This window comes from Erinaceus europaeus, chromosome X (genome assembly GCF_950295315.1).
Source record: "Erinaceus europaeus chromosome X, mEriEur2.1, whole genome shotgun sequence".
In the NCBI taxonomy this organism is placed as follows: Eukaryota; Metazoa; Chordata; class Mammalia; order Eulipotyphla; family Erinaceidae; genus Erinaceus; species Erinaceus europaeus.
The window spans coordinates 118537412-118563073 of NC_080185.1; the positions used below are offsets into that span (position 1 = coordinate 118537412).

A 25662-nucleotide genomic window follows, 5' to 3' on the forward strand; every position below is an offset into this window, starting at 1 on the left:
CTGGTCTGCAGGCCAAATATGACTCACCACCTACTTTTTATAAATAAAGTTTTATTAAAATGTTGCCATGCTGTGGTCCAGGAGGTGGCGCAGTGGATAGAGCATTGGACTCTCAAGCATGAGGTCCTGAGTTTGATCCCCGGCAGCACATGTGCCAGAGTGATGTCTGGTTCTTTCTCTCTCTCCTCCTATCTTTCTCATTAATAAATAAAATGCTGCCATGCCTATCTGCTTACATATTGTCAATGGCTACCTTTCCAGTACAACAAACAGTAGAGATGAATAGTTACCACCAAAACCGTATGACCCACAAAGCCTAAAGTATTACTTAGTTGAACCTTTACAAAGTTTTTTCACTTGGAATTGAAGGATGTCTAATTGTCACATATGTGGGGATATTACAACCCACAGCTCTTGCAATAGGGGAGAAAATTCTCAATATGAATGAGCAGCAAAAGTCGTGCATGACTGGAATTAAAGTGCTGCTAAAATTTAGAGACAGATTTTGTTAATTAATCCTTTCTTTAATAAAAAAAAAAGAAAAAAAAAAAAGAAAAATAAAATTTAGAGACAGATAAGTGATTATAGAATTGCTTAAAGCTTAGTTGTAAAGAACAACTCAATACTTCTATATCCTTTAATATTTACATGGTGCAAATTTCTATTGAGTTATAAGCAGAAGCAAGTCTATTTAACATGAAGTCTTTCTTCTTTGCTGTGAGTAACATTGCTATAGAACAGTATGGAAGCCTACGTGCTAGGTAAATTTGGGCAACTAAATTCAGTGTGATTAGTGTGAAAACTCTTAGCTGAAACATGATGCCTCTGCATCAGACATCAACTAAGCTATTCTGGCAGAAATGACCCCACATACACTCAAGTTGGATTGTCCAAACTCGTTCTCTTAGTGAAAGTATAATTGGAAATAAAATAGCAATCAAATATTGCATACATAATTCTGACCAAACCAAATTAAAGAGATCAAAATATTTCTTAGTATCTATTTGCCTCTTGATAGTTTGCTTATCAATAGAACTGGCCCTTCTCTTTAACTATACATTTCTTAGACTTACTCAAAAGCAATTTAGTGAAGGAAAGAGTCTTAGAGAACTTTTAAAAATAGGAGCTCTTATCAAGTCAAAGAAGTAAGTTTACCTTTCACCAAAGGAGAAAGTGTCTCTCAAGTCAATACCCATGGTGGCTTTTGTTCTGACATGGCCTGCTTCATCTCCCATTCATCTCTACCTCTTATTATGCCCGTGTCCTCTGCTGTCTTAGACATCACTCCATTTTGCCTTATTATATCTATTTTTACTGGTGCACATCACCAAGTAGATTGTAAGCTCATTGAGGGCAGGACCTGTGCCAGAAAATTCCCAAAGCTTATAGAATATCTTAGTTGCTCAGCAAATATTTTTAGAGCCATATTTTTTTCACATTTGAAATGATAGTATGACACTGTTACTTCTTATATACATTTATACAAGGTCAGGTCTGCGTGTTCATGTACTCCCCTCCCAGGAAAGGAAGGAAGATCTATGAGTGAGCTGTTCTATTCAAAGTTTCTAGACTGAGACTATATTCATGCTGTTGTGTTTACATTGGACAGAACAGGGATTACTGGGGAATGGATTTAATGAATTGTAGGGAAGGAGTTGAGGATCAGACAATGATATAACTGAAGAAAAGTAAAGATTCCATAGATAACAAACTAAGAAATGAAAACTCATTACTTTAGTCTGGAATTCACCAAGCCAAGTATATCCAACTTATCATATTCACCAAGTCAAGTATACCTAACTTATCATATTCATGGTCCATGTTTGAGCTTAAATGTATACGTTTTCTTGACAATACAGTATTTAAGTGTCGGTGTTGACATGCTTAATCAACTGGGTTGTATTTTCTTTGTAGGAGTCAAACCCCAGGGAAGTTTCTGCAATTTGTCATCTATTTGCAATGACTCAGGTTAGTTTTTATGTGCATTACACATTACTAGATAAACTAACTCCATAGATTAAAAAGGGTTGGATTTTCTCTGAGTATGTGAGGGGTGCCTCTGATCTCTTTTCATACTAACTTTTTTAAATTATTATTTTAAAAATATTTTATTCTTATTTTATTTTGGATAGAGACAGAGAAATTGAGAGGGAAGAAGAAAATAAAGGAGAGAGAGAGAGACTCCTACAAACCTGCTTCACCACTCCTGAAGCTTCCTCCCAGCACATAGGGTCCAGGGGCTTAAACCAGGGTCCTTGTGCATGGTAACTTATGCACTCTAGTAAGATGATGGTTAACTTCATGAATATGAGAACATGAAATTCTACACCAATTCATTTTTATTTTTTTTTAACTTTTTAAAAATATTTATTTGTTGGAGAGAGACAGTCAGAAATTGAGAGGGAAGGGGGTAATAGAGACGGAGAGAGACAGAGAGACACCTGCAGCTTCACCACTTGTGAAGCTTTCCCCCTGAAGGTGGGGACCGGGGGATCAAACCTGGGTCCTTTCACACTGTAACATGTGTGCTTAACCAGGCGCATCACCACCTGGCCCCCACCAATTCATTTTTCATCATAGCTTTAAGTACATAAAATTTTATTTAGAGTTGATTCATGAACTTATAAATAATAAACTTAATTATTGAAAGATACTTCTTGTATATAAATCCTTCAAGATTTTCCATAGAAATTTAAGTGGCTCTAGCTTAGAAATAGGGTTTTATATTATTGCTAAAAAAAAAAAAAAAAAAAAAACCACTCTACTAGAATGTTGAAAATCTCACGTATCCAGTTTAACTGGACATTCTAGGAGTGTCAATAGTTCATTTTCCCCCTGTTTAACTAAAACTGTCCACTCTTTTTTAAAATTGAGATGGAAATCTCTTGAGAACATGCCATTTTTAAATGGGAATATTTTCCCTTCTGTCATGGGACAGAAGGAATGAAAAAACTACTTTTCTCACGTTGTTTTGGCTCTCTGGTCTCCTGTCCTTATTAAAACTAATGAAAGCAGATGTTAAAAACAGAAAAACATGGTGTGGCAGGTCTGGAATGGCCAGGAGATGATAGGCTAAAAGAAGAGGAATGTAAGCAGGTACTTTATAATATGTCTTAATATGACTCCATGAATAGAAACGTCACTATAGAAATACTTTCCTTTCCCAATGATTTATTAGGGTCAGCAAAACAGCTCATTTGAATGGTTTGCTGCTTTACCATGTATACGGCGCAGGCTCAGGCCCAGCCCCTACTGTACTGAAGGAAGCTTTGAGGCTGTAGCCTCTTTCACTATCTTTATCTCTGTTCTTTTCTTAATGAGAGAGATATACCCAAAGACAGCTCAGTGCTAGCATATCCAGAGCTAGAGATTAGATTCAGCACCTGGCATGTGCGAGTCCTGCATTCTACCACTGAGTTTGAAAACCACAAGGAAACATTTCAAGTAAAATAAGTTAAGGCCAGATAGTTAAGAAAACTTTCATTTAGGGAGTCGGGCGGTGGTGCAGTGGGTTAAGCGCACGTGGTGCAAAGCGCAAGGACCGGCTTAAGGATCCCGGTTCCAGCCCCCGGCTCCCCACCTGCAGGGGAGTCGCTTCACAGGCGGTGAAGCAGGTCTGCAGGCGTCTGTCTTTCTCTCCCCCTCTCTGTCTTCCCCTCCTCTCTTGATTTCTCTCTGTCCTATCCAACAACAATGACATCAATAACCACAACAATGTTAAACAACAAAAAGGGAAAATAAATAAATATTTTTTAAAATATTAAAAAAAAACTTTCATTTAAAAGAATGTTCCACCAATACTTTGTCTTTATTTGGATGTGAGATTTGCTTACAAATGAGCTTTCTCCCTCCCCTTTTAATATTTTCATTTATTTATTATTGGATAGAGACAGAAATTGAGAGGGGAGGGGAGATATGGAGAGAGACGGAGAGAGATGGAGAGACACCTGCAGCCCTGCTTCACCACTTGTGAAGCTTTCCCCCTGCAGGTAGGGACCAGGGGCTTGAACTTGGGTCCTTGTGTACTGTAACAGGAGTGCTTAACCAGGTGTGCCACTGCTTGACCCTTCCCCTCTTTCTTTATACTACAGCAGTGCTCAGCTCTGACTTGTGGGGACTAAACCTGGGACCTGGAGCCTCAGGGCATGAAAGTCTCTGCATAAACATCCTAGCTTCCATGCTCACAAATGAACTTTCTGCTTATATTATGCTCCAGATAGAACATTGTAAGAACAAATTAGCTGGTATTGATTAAAGAAAAAGCCCAGCCTTTTTGGATACATTGCTTTCATTTATTATGTAACTCTCTTTGCTCTTTCTTCTTCCTTTCTTCCTTTCCTACCCTTCTCTGCAAAATTCTCCATAATTTTGTTATGTTTGTGCTTCATCTTTGTTTTGGATTGGTGACTAATGTCTACTTTAGTGTTATGTCTACATGATGTTTGATAACTATTTGAAAATTGAACATTTAGTTTAAAAAAATACCTGGTCATTTTGAATAACAGATGCCAGGAAGCTGGTTGGAGTAATGTTTTCCCTAATTAAGTGGCTGAATTGACCATTTGTTTTAGTGTCTAGTGAAAACAACTTCATCAGAGGACCAACTCTTTTGGCACCAGAAATTCCATGATATGCTGCCAGAAACTCGAAACCTTCACTCCTTGCAGGTTCCAATCTGGGTCTGTTGAGGCCAGTGAAGAAACTGGGAACTGATCAAGCAGTTAGACTGAGAGTCAGGAGGGTGCTTTCCTGGTTGCTCTGCTGCTGCTGTGCTCCCAGCCCATTTATGAGACCCCACACATGCTCAGCATTGTTCTAATGGATTTCTTGACCATTTAAATTTTTTAAATTTATTTATTGGATAGAGGCAGAGAAACTGAGAGGGAAGAGGGCGATAGGAAGGGAGAGGTGCTGTGCCGCCGCCTGGCCCCTCAATAGCTTTAGAAGGTTGTTGTGGTCACTTGGGCTTGACAGCTCCAGGCCAACGTTTTCAGATAGAAACTAGACAGAAATCGATAAAGAAATCACAACATTGACGCTTCTTCCTTCAGTGCGGTGGTGGTAGGGGGGGAGGCTGGGCTTGAACCTGGGTTGTGCCCTTGACAAAGCATGCACACTATCCAAGTGAGTCACCTTCAGCCCTAAGACTTTTAGTGTCACTGGCTAAAGTCATAGGTTCCCTATTTTATCATCTTAATTTTTTTTAACTTTATGAAAGGGAGAGGGCTTCAGAGCACCACTCTATCTATCATCTGCAGTGCCTGGAGATGTTAACTGGGCCTAAGCGTGCTACTCCAGTGCCTTGCTTTCTGTCCCCAGTCATGCCCAGCTGGTCTCTGAAGAGAAAAGGATATGAGAGCAGCATGTAGAGATAAAATTTCCTGGCATAGGGACAAGTTTTCTATTTCTGAATCCCCATGTAAAATGTATAATTTATATTTTCTGAGAATTATATTGGTAACCACTGAGTAAACATCTGACAGAAAAGATTAAATGTTGGTGCCAGGTGATGGCACACCTGGTTGAGCGCACATGTTATAATGTGCAAGGAGCTGGGTTCAAGCCCCTGGTCCCCACCTGCCAGGAGAAAACCTCGCAATTGGTGAGGCAGTGCTGCAGGTGTCTCTCTGTCTCTCTCCCTCTCTTTGTTTTATTTTAATTTTTTTTATTACCAGATCACTGCTCAGCTCTGGTTTATGGTGGTGCGGGGGATTGAACCTAGACTTTGGAACCTCAGGCAGGAGAGTCTCTTTGCATAACCATTATGCTATCTACCCCTGCCCTCTCTCTCTCCCTCTGTATCTCCACTACCCTCTCGATTTCTGGCTGTCACTATCCAATAAATAAAGATAATAAAAATATTTTTTTAAAAAGAGATGCCACAGTAAGAAAAAAGAGTAAATGTTAATAAAAGAATTTGATGGGACTGTTTCATAGGGTGATTGATGATTTGATAATCTTTTTCTATGTTGTATTAATCCTGACCTCTAAAGATACAAGTCTCAAATTTGTTTTTGAAAATTTGTTTTTAGTGTTTTTTAGAGGTGAGATAATCTTTCAGTATGACGAAGAAAGCAATGTTACCCAGGTATGTTTTAAAGGTATTTCTTATTGCAATCTCAAAAAGTGAATTCAGTTGTATTTAACATTTTACGGTTCAGATTACTTGTTGATTTTGGCATATTTACTTCTAAAATCAAATTTGAATAGAGTAAATGTTGTCAAATTCCTAACTTTGTCAGCAGGGTTTGACTTCATAGTGATCATGGTGTTCTGCTGATAATTGTATTGAGTTGTTGAAAAAGACATGATGGATTTTTATATATTCTTCTATGCAAAAATGTGTCATTACTTTTCCAACAACTCAAATGCTAGCTTTCACTAAGTTTGCTATTGAATGAGAATGTTAATTATGATACAATTCTATTGCCAGTAAAATTTTTAATTATATTAGAAACTATTTTCAGTAAGAAATATAATATATTAATTTAGAATAGTCATCTGAGTCTTACCCTGTTCACCCTATGGGGGATTTTATACTGTAATACCAGCCACCCGCCCACCCTAGATTGATATCATAATAAAATGGTATGTTTATCCAGCACATATTTCCCAACTACCCACTATGTGCCATATACCAAGCTGAGTGCTGGAAATGCAGTAGTGACTTCTAGCCAGTGTCTCCTTTCAGATAGGTGGTTGCTCCTTAAATTGAGGACCTTTCATTTAGAGAACTTAAAGATACTTTTTTTTTGGGGGGGGGGACAGGGAGACCTCTTGAATGTTGAAAGATAGAGAATAGCACATCCGACTTGATTCAAAATTTTAAGATCACTGAGAGTCTTGAGGGAAAAAAGACTATACTATAAACCATTACTCAATTAAGCTCTAAAGTTAAAAAAAACAATTGGGAGCCAGACAGTAGCGCAGCAGGTTAAGTGCACATGAGACAAAGCGCAAGGACCTGTATAAGGATCCTGGTTCAAGCCCCTGGCTCCCCACCTGCAGGGGGTTGCTTCATAGGTGGTGAAGCAGGTCTGCAGATGTCTATCTTTCTCTCCCCCTCTGTCTTCCCCTCCTCGATTTCTCTCTGTCCTATCCAACAGCAATAACAGCAACAACAATGATAAACAGCAAGGGCAACAAAAGGGCAAAAAAATAGCCTCCAGGAGCAGTGGATTCATAGTGCAGGCATAGAGTCCCAGCAATAACTCTGGAGGCAAAAAACAAACAAAAATGTTTAATTGCTTTTCTATCAAGTTAGCATTCGTTTGCAGTACTATAAAAATTTGAAAGTACATCACAGTTGTATACTTGTGTAAATCTCACCGCCACCAAAGCTGATTCAGACTATATATATTATAATATAATTATTTTACTTTAATGAGAGCAAAAGGACACCACCAGAGCACTACTCAGCTCTGGCTTATGGTGGTGCATGGGACTGAACCTGGGATTTTTGAGCCTCAGGCATGGAAGTCTTTTTGCATAACCATTATGCTGTCTCCCCTGCCCCAGAATACTTTTAAAGAAAACATACAAGCAAAAACAGGCTCAGTCAGTATAGGTGTGATGACTTGCTAGACAGTATTCTACACAATTAGAATTCATAGTCTTTGGGTAGCTATTAAAAGCATTTTTTGTAATGGAATGTCTAAAAATGGAAACTATTTATTTATTCTTAATGACTTTGTGCTTCTAACAGAATCAAAACATGGCTAATGGCACCTTGACTAAAGTCCTGTCTCTAAGTGAACTGAAGTAAGTAACCTGCTTTTGACTTAAAATTTAAGACTTCAACTACGGAAAGACACTTGAATTGCCTTTGGTTTTGGCATCCAAAAGCAGGAAAGAGACAGATCCAAAGGATTTAGAGAACTGGCCCTTGGGTTCTTCACAAATTAACTACAGCCATCTACCATCAACTAAACCCCCTAAGGCTATTCTATTTGAGGGTAGGAATTTAAGTAATAACTCATTGAATTAATATCTGTGTTCTCATATGATTTGGTAGACAGCAGGCTGACAGAAGAGTTTAAGGTAGGACTGTATCCCACATGCTTAGTCTTTCATGAAACACCAGTGATTCATAAGTCTAAGAGAAGTCTGAGCTTTGAAGGACAGACTTAGACAACAAGCAATCTATTGCAAATAGATGCCACCAATTAGATGAGAATTCACAGGCTAGCTAGCAGGTTGGCCTAGACCATGACAGTCTTACCCTGACTGTATTGGGAAGGGAAGCCATGTCCTTACCCTTGTGGCATCAGAGATGAAAGTCATCTGCTCTCCACCCTGCTACTGCCTCTCAAAGTGAGGGTTTATTTTTGTGAACATTTAAAATAAATTCAAAAGCTTGGGGAGATAACTTTGGTGACAATGAAGAGAAAAATACTAGATCAAAACAAAGCTCTTAATGGCCTTCCTTTTTAAATCAGCATTTTGACTTGGTTACTTCTGATGATTCAGCACTGCCTGGAAAAACATCATGATTCCATCTGTTGGGCAGCAAACATCCCTAGAGCTCTATGGACTTTATAGTGGCAAAAAATTAAAACTAGTGTGAGTTGGAGTTGGGATGAGCAGGAATGGAGGGATGGGTGTTGTGCTTCTTCTCCTTCTCCTTCTTCTTCTCCTCTTCCTTCTTCTTTTTTATTTTTTTACCAGAACACTGCTTAGCTCTGGCTTATGGTGGTGCACAGAATTGAACCTGGGACCTTGTAACCTCAGGCATGAATGTCTGTTTGCATAACCTTTATGCTTTCTCCCTCACCATGTGTGTGTGTGTGTGTGTGTGTGTGTGTGTGTGTATATATATATATTTTTTTTTTACCAGAGCACTGATCAATTTTGGCTTATGGTGATGCAGGGGATTGAACCTGGAACTTCAGAGCCTTAGACATGAGAGTCTCTTTGCATAACCATTATGCTATCTATCCCTGCCCTGTGCATGTTCTTTATGCCTAATTTTTGACCTGATGAAAACCGAGCTTTTCTAATTGTCAAAAGTATATGTGTGAAATACATCACAGCAGACACCAGTGTCCTGAGAGGAATTTGTACTTTAATAAGCAATAAGAATGATAGAAAACATCTTTTTTAATTCCCAAATTTATGAAGAGAACACAACTGAGCATACATCTTAGTACTTCATCATAATTACTAGTCTTGAACTATAGATGAATTCATTCAAAAGCACCAACCGTTTGTTGAGTATCTTATGTGTGCTGGGTGGAGGTACAAAAAGCAATAAAACCAATTCTCTGAAATGGAAAACTGATACTGGAGCAGTGGCTCTCAACCCTGGATACATATCTGCTGCCACTTGGGATGCTTTTAACAGTCCTGATGCCCAGGCACACTCCCTATCAGTGAAATCAACATCTGGGGATCGAAACACAGATAGCAGTTAGTAATTTGGAATGTTCCTCCTCTCCATATATCAAGTCAGTTCGGAGAACCAGGAGTCTAGAGTCTTGTTGGAAAGATGTAGAACACACCCAAATGATGACAATATGGTACAGTCCCTACAATGAAGGAGACGTGTCCTGGATACCAAAGGATGAGTGTAGAGCAGGGAAGTGGTTAGAGATGCCTGGATCCCCTGTTCCCCAAATAAGGTGTCTTCTGAGAACAGTTATGGAGAGGCGTCTCCTGCTGGTTGCAGATGGTGATACTGTTGTCACCATCCTTCTGTCCTCCAGCCCATCTCTGGAGCCACTCAGAATTTTTTCTTGCCCATTCCTTGGAACAGAGTTCTCAACCTCAGCACTAGTGAGTTTGGGTAGGATAGTTCTTTGCTATGTGGGGCTGTTCTGTGCACTGTAGGATGTTCCCACTGTCTACCCACTAAATGCCAAAAACACATACCCCAAGTGTGACTATCAAAAACGTTTCCAGATGTTGCCAGATGTCCCTGGAAGACAGAACTCCCTTCCCCAGTTCAGAGCCACTGCTTTAGAGTGAACTGTTTGACTAGATTTCTTTCTTTTTAAAAATATTTCTTTTATTTATTTTGGGTAAAGACAAAGGAATTGAGAGGGGAGGAGTGAGCCACAAGCTCTGCTTCACTGCTCTTGAAGCCCCCCCGCAGGTGGAGGCTGGGGGTTGAACCCAGGTCTTTGTGCACTATAATGTGTGCACTCGACCAGTGCACCACCACCAGGCCCCTACTAGATTTCTTTCATCTTAGGTTCAAGTGAAGCTGTGCCACACTGAAGAAATTAAAGTGTGACTGGAATGGGCTAGGCGGCAGAGAGTGGGGATTCCTAAAAAGGAATTTTGAGGAGGGGAAGGCAAGGCTGACAAGTGCCAGAGGGTGGGCAGGTGTCAGTGAGAGAGGAAAAAGGAAGAAATCAAGAGACACTGGACTCCCAGGGTGAGTGCCTCAAGCTGTCAGAAATTTTGCCAGGGGCCAGTTCTTCCTGTGGCCCTCTGGCCCTCTGCTAGAGGAAGCCATCTGAGGTTGCAGTAGCCTAACGAACAGCAAAATAGCTCAACCAGAATTCTGTCTTGTGTTGCATGGAACCAATATAATATCTGTCTGGTTAGTTTCTCTTACCATATAAATAATTAATTTTCCCCACCAAGGAATCTCTTCCTATATTTAGTGTTTCTTCAGAGTGAACACTGCAAGCAATAAATAATATATTTAGTTTGGCGGCTAAAAATCTTAATTGTTTTGAAAGTAACATTGTTAATGATTTGGATGTCAATTTCTTTCATTACCAGACGATCAGAGCTCAACAAGACCCTGCAAGCCCTGAGTGAGGTAATCATAATATGCCCTTGTTTATAATTAGTGTCATTATTTGAGGGAAAGCTGAGAGTACTGTAAGCCTGAGGTGATATGTATTCAAATACCCCTAGATCTGTAGTGTTAAAGAATGATTGGACTGGTTCCATTACTTCAAAAATCAGAACTGGGCACTACTAGTGATTGTTACATGGAGGTCGTTTCTTTTTTCATGTAAAACCAAAAGTTTCTGAAAACTAGGGCTCTAGGAGAGTGAACTCCCTTTGGTGGTAGCGAGCTTCCTGGCATTGGAGGTATCAGAGCACAGCACGTGCAGCTTGAGTACTGGAGTAACTCTAACGATACATTAGGGATCTGGTAGGAATGGGGATTGGATGATCTTCAAGATTCTGTCGTTACTTCTGAGATGTCTTGCTTGACATTTTCAACTGTGAAAATAATGTATATATATTTTTTGTTTCAGACTTATTTTATAGTGTGTGCTACAGCAGAGGCTCAAAGGTCAGTCTTTTTAAATATTTGTCTAAATATCATTTCTCTATTCACGAGGAATATGTAAGTTGTAGTTTTCCCAAATGCTCTTCACTCAGTCACATCCATCTGGTTTGTTTATGAAGTACAGAGGGAAGACTAAGGATTATTGGTGTTCTTGGTCCCCAGGCCACCACTATGGCCCACAATGGTTCAGAGAAGGTGAAGACCAGATGGAGAAAAAAGAGCAAATACGGGGCTTGAGAGGGAAGGAAAATATTGGAAAGAAAGGAAAGAGACTATTTATTTCAAAGTGAATGCAGGAACAAATCAGAAATGGCCTGCCAAATATCTGAGTTTAGACAGATTATCATTCAAAATTGTGTTCATTGGCTCTCCAGGGCAGTTACCTCACTACATGAATCCTGGCCTTCCAAGACAGTAAAGCTCTAGAAACTGACAGCTTCTACTCATGCAACTATTCATTGGTACGCAAGGCTTTCATGGAATTGCAGATTGAATTCCTACCCAATATGTATTTAGTTTATTTCACTTGCCTCTTTTGATTATTTGTGACATTAAGATTCTTTCACCTAAACCAAGACTAAGGTAAACCAAGAAATAAGAGAATGTCTAAAAATTCTTAGTTATCTGATAATCTAGACTGAACTACCAGAGAGGTTTCTGGATTAAAGCAACTTTGATGCTAACCTAAACTGTATGTGCAGGTAGGTAAAACTACAGTTGTGTGTGTTTAGACAGTCTCTGGTTTGCAGCTTCTATGACTGTAAACTTCTAGAACTGTCTCCTCACATGAAGTCTTTGATAAAGTTCAGACCAGTGGCAGATGTTTGTGCTTGTTGGTACAGTATCACAAGTTAACAGCATTAATCTCCCCTTTCCTCACCCTAATCTTGTAAAAGCAATTCTGATTTCCAATTTAATAACATTTTGATTGTATATCTTTCTTTTTATAGCACATTAAACTGTACATTCACAGTAAAACTGAGTAAGACAATGAACATATGTACTATGATCGTTGCTCTGAAAACAGTAAAGATTCGACCAATGGGTAAGTATTCTCTATCTTCATTGCTATAGTAATTTTTACATGGCTTTGATGTACTTTTTAAAAATTAAGAACATGATACATTTCGAGGCTATAGCTTTTTGTTTTGACTCTGTCATCCTCAGATAGTTTTTTTAGGGCATTCTAAAAGATGACCCCTTCCCACACGCACTTTCTTAATAAGGTTTCAGTATACTCTATTTGAAAACATGACAGACTTTTTGAGAGGAAGAAGTCTACTTGGAATGTTGGATCAACTGCTCCTGGGGTATATTAATATTTATTTTGGAATTCCTCTTTAGAGTTTCTGAAGAGCACCTGATAACTGCATGCATAAAAACCTCCAATGGCACCAATGGCAGGGCACCAATGTAAAAACACTGTGGTGAAGGGGAGGGTGGTCATTGGGCTTCCCAGCACGGCGGAGGGTGGGGGGGCAGGGGTGGATTGAGGGGATGGGACACAGTCTTTTGGTGGTGGGAGTGGTGTTTATGTACAATCCTATGAAAGTGTAAACATATAAACCACTATTTAATTAATATGAGAGGCGAAAAATTGATCATATGTCTAGAACTTCTTAAAATACAGACTTTTAATAAAAAAAAATAAATTAAAAAAAAAAACCTCCAAAATGAGTCACTCAATATTTTTTTTGCATACCCACATGTGGAATATAGATAACTAAAGCAAGAAAACTTGTGAAAAACAATAACCAACCTCTTAGATTTTGTGAGAACTATAGTGGTTCTTGGGGGTGGAGGTGGGTGAACACAGGACTTTGGTGAGGGTGTAGTGGCTGATATATATCCATATAAGCGAGAAACCATATCCTTGAAATCTTCGGATTTTCTAGACCACTGATAAATCACCAATAGTAACTTTAAAAAAACCATAAAATAATGTGGAAAATATTAGACTTTTAAAACACTGTTCTTTTTTCTCTCTCTCTCTCTTTTTTTTTATTTCCACCAGAGTTATCACTGGGGCTTGGTGCTAGCATTAGAAATCACTGCTCCCAGCAGCATTTCACCCACCACTTTTATTTTTCCTTTCTATTTTACTGATAGGACATAGAAATATTGAGGGAAAAAAAAGAAATATTGAGAGGGGAAAGGGAGAGAGAAAGATAGATGCCAGCAGACCTGCTTCACCACTTTTGAAACTTCCCTCCTCTAAGTGGGGAGTGGGTGTTCGAACCCAGATCCTTGTGTTTGGTAAAGTGTGCACTCAACTAAGTGCGCTACCGCCTGGCCCCCTACACCATTCTTATTCTAATGCTCTACTTTATTTTAGTCTTTATTGTCTTATTCAATGTATATAGTTATTCAGTTACATACTTTTTGCATACTATATGTAGGTATATACCATGTGTATACTATGTATATGTAGTTTTCTGCTCAGCTGTTGCTCAGCTGGTGGTACCAGTGATTGAACCTGGGATCCCTGGTGCCTCAGGTATGAAAGTCTGTTGTTTAAACCACTATGCTATTTCCCTGACCCCCCCCCCATAAGGTTTTTTTTTTTTTCCCTCCAGGGTCATTGCTAGGGCTCGGTACCTGCACTACAAATCCACTGCTCCTGGAGGCTATTTATTTTCCTTTTTGTTGCAATTGTTATTATTATTGTTGTTGTCATTGCTATCATTGTTGTTGGATAGGACAGAGAGAAATTGAGAAAGAGGGGAAGACAGAGAGGGGGAGAGAAAGATAGACACCTGGGAGTCGGGCTGTAGTGCAGCGGGCTAAGCGCAGGTGGCGCAAAGCACAAAGACCGGCATAAGGATCCCGGTTCGAACCCCGGCTCCCCACCTGCAGCGGAGTCACTTCACAGGCGGTGAAGCAGGTCTGCAGGTGTCTATCTTTCTCTCCTCCTCTCTGTCTTCCCCTCTCTCTCTCCATTTCTCTGTCCTATCCAACAACGACAACAACAATAATAACTACAACAATAAAACAACAAGGGCAACAAAAGGGAATAAATAAATAAAATAAATATATATATATAAAAAAAAGAAAGATAGACACCTGTAGACCTGCTTCACCGCTTGTGAAGTGACCTCCCTGTAGGTGGGGAGCCCGGGGCTCGAACAGGGATCCTTATGCCAGTCCTTGTGCTTTGCGCCACGTGCTTTTAACCCGGTGTGCTACCTCCCGACACCCACCCCCCATTAGTTCTATCATCTGTTTGAGACCAATGCTATTTAAAATTCAGTGTTAGAATGGAATACTTGATAGAACTGTGCTTCTGCCATACCTTATTTTTTGACTATGCATTCTCTTCTTTCTTTTCTTTTTGTCTCCTCCAGAACAGTGCTGCTGTTCCGTCAAGATACCCTGCCCTTCCTCCCCAGAAGAGTTAGAAAAACTGCAGTGGTATGGTAACCCTTTTTCTAAAATAACAGTATGTAATCACTGAACTGGCTAAGGAATTTTGCAATTTTAACAGTGATGTGCTTTAGAGGCACGGAGATAATGTAGGTCCCTGTTTCATGGTATTTTTATTAGGGCCATTGCCTTAAACTAATGGTTTGCAATCCTAGTTGTGTATCTAAGTCACCTGAGGAAACATTAAAATCATTCTGACTCCAGCTTCCATAGGTGAGCCATGAAGGAATAGATGCTAGCAAACTGCTTTCCCTAATACGGGGGGGGGAGGGTGTTGTCCAACTCACAGGCCATGTGTGACCAACAAGATCATTTGGTTTGACCCTGCCAAGGCAATGTTAGGTAGGACATGAAATTCAATCAGTGCTAATTTTTCAGTTGATAATTTTGTATGGCCTGTGAATGTCATAAATTTCCAATGGCCTTTGGCAGAAAAAAAGGTCCCCCACCCCTGCCCTAAGAAAACCACATATATAGCAGATTTCCACTGAAAACGTCACTAGAGTACAGCTGGGACAGCCTGAAAGAAACAATTCTCTGGAGCTGGGGTGAATATGTGGATGGCTGGTGGAGAAGGGGAGAGACAGCTGAGGGTCGAAGATTTGGTGTTTTCTAGTCACCGTTATCCAAACTGAAGCAGCCACCATTGTTTAAACTGTCCCAGAGTGGTGGGACAGAATACCTACCTGCTTTTAAGCCTTGAGCACATGGAATTTCCAGAGGGAGCCAAGATACTGAACTTCCCAGAATAATTCACCTTTGTATCAGAAAAGATACCCATCTGACAAATGGCAGCTGAGCCTTGTAGTCAGTCCTACCCAGCTCCTTGCCCCCAAGGCAAAACTGCTTGGATGCAAATAGCCACAGGAAGAACTATGAGCTAGCTGATGAGCTGCCGCAGACTTGGGGAGTGGATAAGGTGGACAGGAGAATAGCTAATGACTGTGGCTTAGCCTGGGTGCAACCTGGAGCCCTTCTACTCAGCTGTAGACCTCTTGAACCAGACACTACTAAGGTTTATCGCTCCTACATAGCTTTTAGCTTCCATTCCCACTACACTTCACAAAGCAGAACCCCTAAACTACAGCCACAGGGCCACCTGATGATCAGCAACAGAAGACAAACTAAGTGCACAAACACATGAAAGCCTCAGGGATCCACTGATAAAATTCCTACAGAAAGTGAGTTAATAGTAGAAATCCATAAAGATACAGAATTGGAGGGCTTGTCAGAGAATGAATTTAGAACAGTCATCCTGAGGACTGTTAAAGACATCAAAGCCTTAATTTAGAGCACAGATGCAGACCACTAAAGTGCTATAGGAACACTAAGGATTATTCACCAAACAGAGTGAAGGTTTGCAGGTAAAATTACCAACACATTCAGGATGATGAGTGCTTTGAATGGAATTCAGGTTCAATTAGAAAACTTACGGGGTTGGCTGATGACACATCCGGTTGAACATACGCACTATGATGCACAAAGACCCAGGTTTGAGCTCCCACTCCCCACCTGCAGAGAAGCTTCATGAGAGGTGAAACAGGCCTACAGGTGTCTATCTTTCTCTCTCCATATCCCTCTCCCCTTTCAGTTTCTCTCTGTCTTATTAGAAATAAAATAGGAAAGAAAAAAAAAACTGGAAAAAATGGTCTCTGAGGCAGTGGGTTTATAGTGCCCTCACTGAGCCCCAGTGATAATCCTGGTGGCAATGAAAGAAAGGAAGGAAAGAAGGAAGGAAGGAAGGAAGGAAGAAAGGAAGGAAGATGGGAGTCGGGCAGTAGCATAGCGGGTTAAGCGCAGGTGGTGCAAAGCACAAGGACTGGTGTAAGGATCCCAGTTCGAGCCCCCGGCTCCCCACCTGCAGGGGAGTCACTTCACAAGCGGTGAAGCAGGTCTGTAGGTGTCTATCTTTCTCTCCCTCTGTCTTCCTCTCCTCTCTCCATTTCTCTCTGTTCTAGCCAACAACAATGACATCAATAACAACAACAATAATAACTACAACAATAAAACAACAAGGGCAACAAAAGGGAATAAATATTAAAAGAAAGGAAGGAAGGAAGAAAGAAAGAGAGAAAAGAACAGAAAGCAGGCAGGCAGCCAGTGTACACTCAGTCAGGAGGAGAAAATATCAGTATTAGAGAAAAAAAAATGATCACAAGCTCTAATATTGAAGAATTTTAGAAATAAAGTTTAAGATAAATGAAGCAGTTCTATGAGAAATGTCAGACCCCTTGGAGAAGAAAATAAGGATAATGGGAATTTCAGAAGGAGAAAAAAGTGACACTTCCAACTTAGGTGCTTCTCCACCATTGTGTTGTGTGCCAGGACCCCAATGCTCAGTGAAATAAGATAGTTTCACTCTTGGGAAATATAGATAACTGAAGCAAACAAGCTTGCCAAAAAGAATAGCAACCTAACAGTCTCTATGAAAACTCAGGTGGTTGGGGAAAGGAGCCCACAGGCACTTCAGTGTTGGGTGCATGAGTCATACTTACATATACATACAGGTGTGGAACTACTCCTGAAATCTTTTATAATTTTGAAAACCAATGTTAAATCAATAATAATTTTACAAAATTCTGGCTCCATACAGTCTCATCAACTGTGCCATATTTTAAAAGGTTCTTTTCCCAGTGTGGTAGATACAAAATAGCATCTCTAATCCCCTGTGTCACCATATGATAGAGCTGAGCAGTGCTCTAGTTAAAAAAAAAAAAAAAGCATCTCAATGTTGTTTTCCTCAGTCTTATAAGACCAAGCACTTCTTTTTCATATAGTCATGGAGCGTTTATGTTATTGTTAAGTTTAGAACTGCTTTTCATCTTGTACCCATACCATTTTGAACCCAAATGTTATACTTTATTGATATACATTTTTAGTAAAACTATTATGAACAGAAAGAATTTTGAAGTGGATATGCTTTAACTTCAGATCAATTATAAAAATGATGAAGTTTTGAATTGGATTTGACTTGATCTAAAATCAGTAATGTGGATTTTAATATTAAAGGAAGATATTTTATTGGGGTTTTTTTGTTTGTTTATTTTCTTTGCCTCCAGGGTTATTGCTGGAGCAGGGTACCTGCACCATGAATCCACTGCTTCTGGAGGCTATTTTTTTCCCTTTTTTGCCCTTGTTGTTTATCATTGCTGTTATCATTATTGTTGTTGGATAGGACAGAGAGAAATGGAGAGAGGACAGGAAGATAGAGAGGGAGAGAGAAAGACAGACACTTGCAGACCTGCTTCACCACTTGTGAAGGGATCCCCTGCAGGTGGGGAACCGGAGGCTCGAACCAGGATCCTTACACTGGTCCCTGAACTTCACGCCATGTGCGCTTAACCTGCTGCCCCACCGCCCTTTGCCCAGGAATATATTTTGATGTTTTATTAAGATCTTAGAAGACTTTTAAGTACATAAGCAACCAGTTGGTTATGTAATTCTACCTTTTTGAAGTAAATTTTGTAAAATCTGAAAAAAGAAAAAGAAAAGAAAGCCGAATTCCTATAACACGAAAAGTACTAGTTGGGTCACAGGGCTTTTATAGCTCCGTCCTGGAAGCATGTGAAAGTGCTATGTGATCGCTTCCTCTGAGGGTGAGTGGAAAGGAAGAGAACCTTAGAGCAACAATGGGGTTGTGAGCCAGAACGAGGAATCTAGAAGAGAGCATCTGCCCGGCTATCTCCTCATTCAGAAGAAGTGATGGAAGTGGGCAGGGGTGGGGACCAGTGGTAGGTGCACAGCAGTTGTGCAGTGGAGAGGCTGGGTGTGGCAGGCCTCGATGGAGCGACATCACTGTGTGCTATCAGAGGATAGGATTCACCTCTACAGCTCCTTTGTCCCTAACATGCATCTCTCTGATTTTCCCTGTAGTGACCTGCAGGACCCCATTATCTGTGTTGGCTATCCACATGGCTCACCATTTTCTTCCGGAACTTCCATCTCAGTTGCTCCTCAAGTCACCATTTCTTCCCAGGTCTCCAGTGCCTTCTCTTTAGTTGATCCTCCAGATCGTACACCTGTCACCCAGAGCCCTTCTCCAACAGGGGGGATTCACCTTTCTTCTCCCCCGCCTTCAGTTTCTCTATCTTCCAGCCCCATCATTCATATACCCCCCCAGTATGGAACTCTCTCTTCTCCTGTCCCCCAAACTGGTCTCTCCAACATCCAGCCATCTATGAAACCCTCGCTAACTTCTCCCACCACATCTGCCCCTGTGAATGCCATCACAATCGGCACATCTCCTGACAAGACAGGTAAATATAAGGAACCCGCTGCTCCTATGCTTGTAGCTCCCAGCAACCTGAAACTGTCAGCCTGCCTATTGAGAGATATCTACTAAGGCTGCATTGAAACTTTCTTTTTACCATATTTGCTTGATTTTGAGAAATTGCTTTCAGACATTCATGGAGCAGATATGGTTGATGGTTTTGACCAAGAGAGTAGAGAAATAGCTCTGAGGCAAGCACAAATCACATTTCATCCAGATGAGTGATTTTATAGGTTTCTGTTTCCTACAAATGATTGTTGGGAACTGTTCACAATATCCAGAAGACAATTTTTTTGAACTATCAAGTACAGTGACAATATTACATGGTAGATAAAAAAAAAAAGTTGCTGTTGAAACTCACAGAATTAGGGCCTAGTGTGGTGTACCCAATAGAGCACACACATTGCCATGTGCAAGAGGCCAAGCTGAAGTCCTTGGCCCCAACTTGCAGTGGGGGAAACTTCACCAGCAGTGAAGTAGTGTTACAGGTATCTCTCTTTCTCTCTCCCTCTCCACCCCCCCAAGTTTCTCTGCCTATCAAAGACAGAGAGGGGGGACCACCAGAAGCAGGAGATTTATCATGCAGGCACCAAGCCCAGAAATAACCCTGGAGAGAGAGAAAGTCAGTCATAGAGTTGGAGGAGTGGGACTGAACCAAGGTAGCCAGAAGGAGGGGAAACCCCTAGGAAGGGGGTTCTACACAGATCCTCCCAGTTAGCAAGAGCTTGGTTGAGTCTTTTGTTCCTCCTGACTTGGCTCCATTTAAAGATGGCTTCATATAAAGATGGACAAACCACAGATGTACTAGACGCACATGATGGTGTGTGAGACAATAAATACCATTGGAAACGGCAAAGGACTCCCTAGACACAAAGTTGGCCAAGGGGAAGAAGGAATGCAGCAGAATCAGAGTTTCCATCCAGTGAATGGGAAGCGGGCCTCCCTTTAGGACTTGGAGAGTAGGCAGCAAGGCAAGTCCCTGGGGACACGAAGTGGAGTGCAAGCTGTGGGGCCGTCTCCCCCTTTACAATGTCAGCAACCCCAGGCAGTCTGGAGCTTTTCTCAACCCACTCTGTAGTTCTTTACACTCACACTTTTATCTCTTCAGTAATTTCTAAAAATAAATAATAGGCAATTTAGACCAGATTATCAAAGCATGTTCAATGGCTGATGGAGACGAAAGGAAACCTGAAATTCATTAGCCTGGGCCCAAGTAGTCACCTATCTCAAACTCCTCCCATCAATCCTGAGAATCGGGTTATCAGGACACACAGAACAGCCACCCTGGTGGGCTCCTGTGTGTACCTGTGCTCCTGCTTCCAGGATGTTCGTTTTAGTCAAGGAGACACGAGATGCAAAGTGACATGTGCATACTGTGTTGGGCGATTACTTGGTAGTCTGCAGGTCTAACTTAACCAGCTTCCTCAACACAATGACCATTATGCAGCCATGCACAACAACAGCTACACAGAAACTTGGGGGGCATTTTTCAACTCTTGTATGAAGTGAAAATAACACAGCAATAAGTAGTTTACATAGTACACTAATTAATTCTTTTATAAGAAGGGATAAAAGATTAGAAGGGAATATACAAAGCCAGAAATAGGGTGTTGGTGGTAGAATTGAGAAAGTTTTATTGTTAGGTTTATGTCATTGTTCTCCCTTTGAAAACAATACAGCTGCTAGTCCAGCCATTATTTTTACATTTTAATTTCCACAATGAGATTCTACTGACCCAGATAAAATCCTATCAAACTCAGTGCAAGTGCATTTGTGCTTACTTGAACATAGACTAAGTGCATTGATGTGATTTTACTTTTTTATTTTTTAAATTTTATTTTGGACAGATACAGCAATAAATTGAAAGGAGAAGGAGGTTAGAGAGAGAGAATCACCTACAGCATTGTTTCACCACTTGTGAAACTTCCTTTCTGCAGGTGGTGACTGGGGACTTGAACCCAGGTCCTTGCATAGTGTTCTTTGTGCTCTGAATCAAGTGCACCACTATTAGCCCTGTATTTTATTATATTGTTTTTTCTGCAGTGTCAGGGCCTGGTACACGCACCATATCATCACCCCTGGACTCCTTTTTCCATTCAGATAGAGATACCCAGAGATGGGGTTAAGGAGAGAGACAGCACAGCACTGTGGCTTCTTCCACCACCATGGCGCCTCCTCTGTGGTGTTGGGGCTCACACCCTATTTGATGAGCTCTCTCTCTGGTCCTACATTTTTAAAGTTAGTTTTCTTGAAATATAATTACCTATAGCAAAATTCATCATTTTATGGATAAGAGAATTTTTCCCCAGTTCTGTGAGACTGGATAAACATGGTCACATAACCACCTACACGGTTGTGGCATTTCCACTAACTCCAAAGTCCCCTCGTGTCCTTTTGTGGTCAACTCCTACCCATGACTCCCAGCCCCTGACCACCACTGGTCTGTTCCTTTACCCATAGCTGCAGATTTTCTAGAATGTAACATGAAGAGAATGTACCGTATGCAGCTTCTGAGTCTGGCTTCTCCCATTTAGCACAGTCCATTGGAGAACTGGAAGGAGAAGCATCTCTGCTGTTACATGAATTAGCAACTCAATTACTGAACAACAGTCCACTGTCTGGGTTAACCAGTTTGTCCATTCTCTAGTAAGTTATTTCCAGTTTGGGACTGTTAGGAAAAAGGTTACCATGACATTTATAACACTTCTTCTTTTTTTTTGGATAGAGGCAAGAGACAGACAGAGAGAGAGAGAGAAAGAGAGAGAGGCAGAGAGAGAAAGACAGAGACAGAAAGAGACAGAGAGGAGAGACTCCTGCAGCACTGCTTCACTGCTTGTGAAGCTTCTCCTCTGCAGGTGAACCTTGTGTGTGGTAAAGTGTGTGTGTGCTCTGTGGAGTTAGCCAGCACCCACCCCCACAAACAAGTGTTCTAAAGGTATATTTTCATTTCTCTGGAGTGAATGGCTAGGAGTGGACCTGCAGGGTCACAGAATTGATCTGCAGTTCTTTATCAGTGACTTTCCACGCATTTATAAAGTGATTTGGCTCTCTGCTACAGAAATTGTTTACACGGACATCAATATTTTGGATCTTGAGGACCAGGTATCTCAGATGGAGAAGACTCTATCCCTGGGCAGCCTGGAGCCTAACCTTGCAGAAAATATGATCAATCAAGTCAGCAGACTCCTCCGGTCCCCACCAGTTTTGCTGGCCCCTCTGGCCCAGAGGTATGACTGACTAAGCCAAACGAAGTGACTATGGGAGGGGATCCTCTAATCATAGCCAAATATTTTCCCCCTCACCTGGGGTTCCTAATGTCTTTTCAAGTTGCTACTCTGGATTCTGCTTAGAATGAGGATTATGCAGCAAGAGTTCTGAATTTGAGCTGCCACCTAATCTTTACAGGTTGCTGAAAATTGTAGATGACATTGGCTTACAGCTGAAATTTTCAAGCAAGAACATAAGTTTGACCTCCCCTTCTCTGGCTTTGGCTGTGATCAGCGTGAATGCCAGTAATTTTGACACAACTACCTTTGCTGCCCAAGACCCTGAAAATCTTCAGGTACATCATGAATTTTTGTAGAAAACAATCTTTTTCCTGTGTGTGATTGCAGTCCTTGTGTACTTTATGACTGAGGCATTAGTGCTTACAGAAAAGGGTAGTGATAAAAATATGTAACACCGAGAACACTGGGAACCACAGAATGAGAAAAAGAGGTTCTTCCCTGGAGTGTGAGCTTAGAAGTCTTTGTTGTACCCTTTAGCAGCAAGATATGGGAGTTTGGGGGTGGGGTGGGAGTATCCAACAGACGGATGGTCCTAAGCAGTTGGAAAAGTGCAGGGAGGGACATCAGCTACATATTAGCCCATTCTAATACAAGCTTCTTCCATCATTTGAAAGTAAAATATTCCTATTTGGCATTTTATTGTCTGGGTTTGGGGATTCTTACAAATGTCTCCATGTAAGTTAAAGAGAACAGCATTCCTAAACACAAAAATTAACCTACCAAATAGGAACATTCTATTTTTGTATAGTGGGGAAAGGCCTGTATTTTAGCAAGTGTTATGACTTCACTAGTGTGAATAGTGGTGCTGAATTCCAGTCCTGCTTCTGGTGTTCTCTATCCACCTATTAGAGGGATCAGTAATTAGAAACACCCTAGTAAAAGGGAGCCTTGCCTCTTAATTTAATCATAACATGTGCATGTGTGTCAGCTGCTATGTTCTCCCTGGGTCTACAGTTATCCTATACTTTTACCCCCCAGTTTACTGAGATATAATTGACATATCATATCTCTGACTGTTCCTGTGTCTCCTTAACAATGATTCCCACTGTTCTCGGAGGCCCATATCTCCCTACTGTACGCTCTTTAATCTCATAGTAATCAGAGAAATAGAAGAGTGGGTTTTACATAGAGGCGTCACAGATAAATGCCCTCATAGGACTCTGGCTTAATTAGTTTCTGTGTTTCCCATTTCCCCATTATACTTGCACAGACATTTTTATTATCTTTTATTTGATTTCCAGGTTTCTTTGGAAACCCAGGCTCCTGAGAATAGTATTGGCATTATTACTCTACCTTCTTCGCTGATGAGTAATTTACCAGCTCATGATGTGGAGCTAGCTTCCAGGGTTCAGTTCAACTTTTTTGAAACACCTGCCCTGTTTCAGGTAAAATCATCACAACTTTTTCTTGGTTTGTTTTTCTTTGGGAATGGGAGAATTTTTTTTCTTTTGATCCTCACATACTTTTAAACCTGTTGTAAGTTAAATGAACTGCCAAAAATCTGAAGTTTATTTTTTTAACAGGATCTACGGAGGCTGATAAAGAGCAATAACTGACAATTATATAATAATTACCAATTACAAAGCAATATCCTAAGCATTTACATGTTAACTTAGTCCTCTCAGCTACCCTGTGATAAACTATTAAATATTATCCCCAGTTTACAGATGAGGGCATGGCAGTTACAGAGAGATTAAGTCACGTGCTCAAATACATAGCTTAACTGGTTTAATGATATGTTATCTTTAAGATTCATGGGGGTCCCACTTTGTCAAAATGTGGGGTTTAACTCATTTTCCAGTGCCCTATGTAGTGGAACAAGTCCTGCTTCTATCTGGTCCTTGGGAAAGCCACTTTATTCCTCAACTCTCAGTTTCAGATGTAGGCTATAAAATACATAATGCAGACTAGTACTTCAAGTCCCTTCTAGCTATAAAAATGGTAACATTTCATTTTCCCTGTCATCTCGTTGACTCTCTGATGTGCTAGGATCCTGCCTTGGAGAACCTCTCTCTGATTAGCTATGTCATATCATCAAGTGTTGCAAACCTAACCATCAAGAATTTGACCCAAAATGTGACAGTTACATTAAAGCACATCAATCCAAGCCCGGCGAGAGATGCCAATCTGGTATGTATATTGACCAGAAACACCTTCTGAAAACAAGGCCCCTAAGACTTGACCTGAAAGACAGATCCAGCAGAGCCTTAAGCTCACTTATCACAAGACTAGAAATACACAGTCAGTCCATTGTATTTTAGCATACTTAATAGTAGACCACCTCATTTCCCAGAAGGAAGTCAAAAGCAATCTCTTCTCAATGGCCATATTTCAGTGCTTTTAGATCTGTGGCCAAAGAGAATTTCCTCTCTCTCTCTCTCTCTCTCTCTCTCTCTCCTTTTCTCTTCTCTTCGCTCTCTCACTTTCCTATTTGCTAGGACAGAGAGAGACTGAGAGGGATAGGGAGAGAGAAAAACAGACACTTTAAGCACTGCTTTACCTCTGGTAAAGCTTTCCCTCCTGCAGATGGGGACCAGGGTCTTGAACCAAGGTCCTTGCACATGGTGAAGTGTGGCCTCAACTGGGTGCATCACCACCTGCCCTACAGGTATGATTTTCACTTCCAAAGAGATCTCAGGTCAGCTCAATGACATGACAAAGAATGTCACCTATGATCTTGCCACCCAATGCCTAGTCTGGGATCTTGTAAGAAATGCAGACTCTCAGACCCTGCCTCAGCCCCACTGAATCAGTATGTGTATTCTAAAATGGCCCCTAGATGATTTCCATGTACAGTTGCTAAATTTAAAAAATAATGACCTATACAATACTCACTTCTAGGGACCAGCATAAAATAATACCTCTCCAAAAATCAAAAATGATATTCTAAATTGTTAACTCAATGTTTTTTCCAAATGCCTTTTTTAGCTCAGCAATTTAATCATTTTAATGTACATTTCTCCTGCAGGATGGCTTAACAGTGAGATGTGTATTTTGGGATCTGGGCAGAAATGGTAGGTTCTTGCCATACGTTTTTCAAAGTATTGAGTGGTCAGAGGGAGGAAGAGTGGGCAGGGAAGTGTAGTACATGGTGCTGTGGCTTTGCTGATAGGCATATGCTCTTCCTGATGCCAACAGGTGGCAGAGGAGGCTGGTCATCCAATGGCTGCTCCGTCCAAGACAGGAGGCTGAATGAGACCATCTGTACCTGCAGCCACCTTACAAGTTTTGGCGTTCTCCTGGTAATAAGCCCGTACTGTGTGGTCTTAGATTCTGGGTCTGAGGGATAGCTGGGCATCAGACCATGATGTCCAATTTGTTAGACATTATCATTATATTGCAGCAAAGTTATAGACCATTGAAATGGGCCTTCCAAGAAACAAATGTATTTGAAGGAAAATAAGTGAATGTGGAACTATTTTTCCCAT

At 40.8% G+C, this 25662-nt stretch overlaps 1 protein-coding gene and 1 long non-coding RNA gene across 13 annotated transcripts in view; one reads left to right on the forward strand and one right to left on the reverse strand.

The window, feature by feature from the left end:
- Positions 1 to 25662, reverse strand: part of LOC132535790 (uncharacterized) — a 345179-nt gene that overhangs the window by 301286 nt on the left and 18231 nt on the right. The window lies entirely within an intron of this gene.
- Positions 1 to 25662, forward strand: part of ADGRG2 (adhesion G protein-coupled receptor G2) — a 140347-nt gene that overhangs the window by 97908 nt on the left and 16777 nt on the right. For all 11 annotated transcript variants that reach the window (XM_060182942.1, XM_060182953.1, XM_060182949.1 and 8 more), the window contains 14 exons: positions 1915 to 1968; positions 6033 to 6088; positions 7706 to 7761; positions 10732 to 10771; positions 11220 to 11257; positions 12205 to 12299; positions 14599 to 14665; positions 18551 to 18933; positions 22006 to 22174; positions 22353 to 22509; positions 23476 to 23619; positions 24224 to 24364; positions 25203 to 25248; positions 25373 to 25476. In XM_060182942.1, coding sequence (XP_060038925.1) covers positions 1915 to 1968; positions 6033 to 6088; positions 7706 to 7761; positions 10732 to 10771; positions 11220 to 11257; positions 12205 to 12299; positions 14599 to 14665; positions 18551 to 18933; positions 22006 to 22174; positions 22353 to 22509; positions 23476 to 23619; positions 24224 to 24364; positions 25203 to 25248; positions 25373 to 25476 — 1550 coding nt within the window. The remainder of the gene's footprint in view (positions 1 to 1914; positions 1969 to 6032; positions 6089 to 7705; positions 7762 to 10731; positions 10772 to 11219; positions 11258 to 12204; positions 12300 to 14598; positions 14666 to 18550; positions 18934 to 22005; positions 22175 to 22352; positions 22510 to 23475; positions 23620 to 24223; positions 24365 to 25202; positions 25249 to 25372; positions 25477 to 25662) is intronic.